The 3639-nt window shown below is 46.1% G+C and overlaps 1 protein-coding gene across 1 annotated transcript; it reads right to left on the bottom strand.

Moving 5' to 3' along the window:
- Positions 1-248: 248 nt before the first annotated feature.
- Positions 249-3022, bottom strand: LOC120641764 (MADS-box transcription factor 31-like). Its single transcript, XM_039917993.1, has 7 exons — positions 2288-3022; positions 1574-1643; positions 1322-1483; positions 1168-1209; positions 995-1045; positions 666-886; positions 249-511 (listed from the first exon to the last, which is right to left on the bottom strand). Coding segments are annotated over exons 1-7 (735 nt in total). The 5' UTR covers positions 2476-3022; the 3' UTR covers positions 249-510.
- Between the last annotated feature and the right edge of the window lie 617 nt (positions 3023-3639).

Genomic DNA, 3639 nt, shown 5'->3' with positions numbered 1-3639 from the left:
GAAAGAGATGGTGGCGGCCTGGCGGGGCTTCGTAGGAAAAAAAAAAAAGATGCCCGGTCGATTGGCATCTTGTCAGATGTGCGTGCCCCCTTTCCACTCGACCTTTCTTGTCACAAGTGCCCACAACCAGCTGCGTTCCGTCCTCGAAACCTTTCTAGCAAGTGGCTGAGTCACGGGGGGTGAAGTACCGAAGTAGGATTGCGAATTTGCGTTGCAGACAAAGCAAACTGCTGCGTGGACAATAGTCATGATCCCAGGCCAAACCTTGGAGCCTGCTCGTCCTAATCACGATCCAGTACAACTATTCTACTAGTTCTCACGACGTCTAAACATTTACATATCCAAGGAGCGATGTCATCACACAGAACAAGCGAAGGGTAACTGAGTAAGTAGAGTCATAGACTGAAGCTGTGGAACAAGACTTCAAGAAGCTCTACCAGAGCAGGTCACAGGCAAAGGAGTAAGTTCAGCAATCAGCATCCTCGTCCAGGTCCAGCTGCCCAAGCACAATCTGCAGGCAGCAACACGGCAATTCAGCTCCAAGCAAAATGGGGTGACATCCTTTTCAGTTCAGGACTCGGATCGGATGCTGCCGCATCAGCATCAGCATCAACATCTACATCTATCCGTCAGATGTCGAGGCAGAGAGACAGTGCGGCGCTTACCAGAGCCAGCCATGGAGGCTGCTGGCGTCCTGCAGGTTGGGCTGCCGCGGCTGGAGCCTGTACCCGTGCAGCTGCAGCGCCGTCACTGACGGCTCGGCGTCCCGGCCGTTCGACCGCTGGCTGCCGCTGCCGCTGGCACTGGCCCCAACGTCCCACCACCACGCCGTCGCCGGGAACGGCCTCGGGTTGGCCGCCTGGCTCTGCCCCCTCGCGGCCGGGTTCTTTATTTGTTCAACAGCCACACGAGGGGAGGTTCAGGACATCAGGTGCAGGTAAATTTGGAGCACGGAAGGATCGGTTGAGGCTAGGAGAAGGTATGAGAGTCTTACCATCAGGCACAGGTAGCTGCTCTGTTCTTCAGGCATGTGCATGTGCATCTCCTGTCAAGATTCAGGACGAAAGAAAAATTCAGTCACAACTACAGTAGTAGGTTCTTCTGAATGGACGGAGGCACGGAGCTGCAAAGAGATGCAGGGAGCCAGAATGCTGGAATGACGCGTACCCTGTGGTGCATCTCGAGTAGCTGCTGGTCAAGCAGCTCTTGCTGCCAGAAACAAGGGTTTCAGCATTAGCAGTTAGCACTGACGAGTGTCTCAAGAAATTTGAAGGATAAAGAACCTATAACTACATCAAACTGTCGGCGTGCCTATAGTTACCTTCCTGAGGCGAAGTTTGTACAGCGAGAACTCCATCTGCTGTTCAAGGTTACTCAGATCTTCCACAGAGAACGAGGCCAGGTCCTCCCCCATGTAGTGTCCCATGATGATCCTGAGCCTGTTCCTCTCATCCTTCATCCTTGTCATCTCCTGGATGATTTTCTTCATGCAGAAGGGAATGGATATTAGGCTACGTCAGTGGGAACAGAAATAGTCCCATCTTGGACTCTTGGTTCAAGAGAATCAGCGTACCTGTTGGATGTCCATCTCCTCAAAACGGGTGCTAGGGGCTTTCAGGTATCTGTCAAAGATGTTTGCTATCCTGCAGCCAAGAAAAAAAAAACAGCAAATGCATGATATAAGAATGTTTAACTGGAGGTAAAATTCCTGATGTCACTCAATTACCAGACTTCTTATAACATGCAGTTGATCATCATCACTTCTCTTTGCAAACTTCAAAGGGTCTAGCGTAAGTTACAATTGTAGTTGGCAGGAATAAACTAAAAATCAGTTTTGAACTCTCACAAACTGTTGACGTCATTACTTAAATGTTACAGCACAGTAGGCTGAATCTTGTGTAATTATAAGAGAAGTTCCTACAAAAACTGGAAAACAGTATACGCCCATTTTGTAAAATTGGAATCCTACTAAACAATCTTAAAAAAAATTTAACCACAAGAAAAATGTATCATCACGTTCCCTTTGCAGATTTCAAAGGTTGCATGCTGTATGCTAACTTGGAGACTATAGTTTGTAGGAATAATTGCAAATCAGTTCTAAACTGCTCATGGAACTGTGGTTTTATTACTAAAACCTTATTGCAGCACAAGCTGGATCTTGTTTCTTAGATGAAGGAAGCTTTGTTCTGAGACAAATAGTGTTCCAGCCTCTCTACTCAAAATGAACAGGCGATGATCAAACAGAAGGACGGATGATAGATGAAATAGGAAAGAATGCTTCACGCACCTCCATGGGGGGCTTGAGTACTCATACATCCTGCCACTGCCAGAGAATATGATGACTCCAATTTGTGCATCACAAAGAATAGCTAGTTCGTTTGCCTTCTTGAACAGCCCCATCCTCCTCTTGGAGAAGGTAACTTGCCGGTTCGTTGGGTTCTCAATCTTTTTCAGCTCTACTTTTCCACGACCCATTGGTGCAGTTTAGTGCTTCTTTTCAACCTAACAGAAAAACATGTATTGCAAATCATAACAATCATGCTTCAGATACCAAAGTTCATCCAGGATAAGAACCAAATAAAGGTTTCATATGCATGAGAGGAGATGAAAGCAAATGTTCAAACCACCAAGATCGTGAGAGGTAATAACAAATGGTTTCAATCTTTCAGATGCAGGATAGATTTGAAACTTGGAAAAGTTATCCGTACAGGCACAAATGCTAGTAGAACTGTGCAGTGCCTATATTTCCTTGTTTATGAACTTCGACAAAAGGAACAGTTGGTTCAGAAAAATCAAACTTCCATGAAGATCAAATGGATATAAAAGCACGAGAAGATGAAAGATTACATATTCATGAGAAGATCGCAAATGATCTGAAACCATCAAATCATGAGAGACAAGCAAATGGTTTCAGATGCAGGATAGGATGAAAAGTTATCTATACAGGCACAAATGCTAGTACAACTGTGCAGTGCTTATATTTCATAAATCAAACTTCCATGAAGATCGAATGGATTAAAAGCGTGAGAAGATTTATAAAAATCAGAATGTTCTTGTGCTAAGTTGCAGAGAGAGAAAGAGAGAGAGAGGTTCATGGAGGAGTGGTATCACCTGTAGCTGCTTCTTCAGAAGATAGAGAGGGAAGCAAAGGGGGTTTGGTCACCTTTATATGTGGTCTGCGCGGTTTCTCATCTCAAGTATATTTTATGAAAACTATTATTCGAAGCATCACTGTTGACAGCCAAATTTGGCACCTGCTGAGGTCGACCGGTCTGACCGGTCGGGCTGACCGGTCTGACCGGTCTGGTCTGTACAGTCCGAGTAGAATTAGGGTTTTTGTAAAGAGTCCTCATGTAATCCTACTCGTGAAGGGGTACGTCTTCCCCGGCCTATAAATATAAAGGCTAAGGCCGATTGATGTTATTCCCAATCGAATCAATCAAAATATCGCATTACTTTTTGTCCCTCAAACCCTAGCCTTTTCCAACCCTAGATTGCTTTCTTCCTTCGTCTCGACGGCGTTTGAAGACGTTCTGAGTGGCCTGCCGACCTCAGGACAACCCTATGTTCACGAGCTCCGACGGGGTCCCTCCCGAGCTCGCTGTTCTAGGTCTTCGCGAGTTCCCTGCCTGCACCGGT

This window comes from Panicum virgatum, chromosome 7K (assembly GCF_016808335.1).
Source record: "Panicum virgatum strain AP13 chromosome 7K, P.virgatum_v5, whole genome shotgun sequence".
Classification (NCBI taxonomy): domain Eukaryota; kingdom Viridiplantae; phylum Streptophyta; class Magnoliopsida; order Poales; family Poaceae; genus Panicum; species Panicum virgatum.
The sequence above is the reverse complement of the archived record's forward strand: the minus strand, read 5'-3'. Positions and strand labels throughout refer to the sequence as shown.

What these genes read in the sequence shown, in the direction of transcription:
- LOC120641764 (XM_039917993.1), bottom strand. Translation starts at nt 2,475, where the DNA reads ATGGGTCGTGGAAAAGTAGAGCTGAAAAAGATTGAGAACCCAACGAAC. An exon ending in AGGAGATGGACATCCAACAG is followed by an intron (nt 1,484 to 1,573) that starts GTACGCTGATTC and finishes TTCTGCATGAAG; the next exon opens with AAAATCATCCAGGAGATGAC. An exon ending in GCAGCTACCTGTGCCTGATG is followed by an intron (nt 887 to 994) that starts GTAAGACTCTCA and finishes GAACAAATAAAG; the next exon opens with AACCCGGCCGCGAGGGGGCA.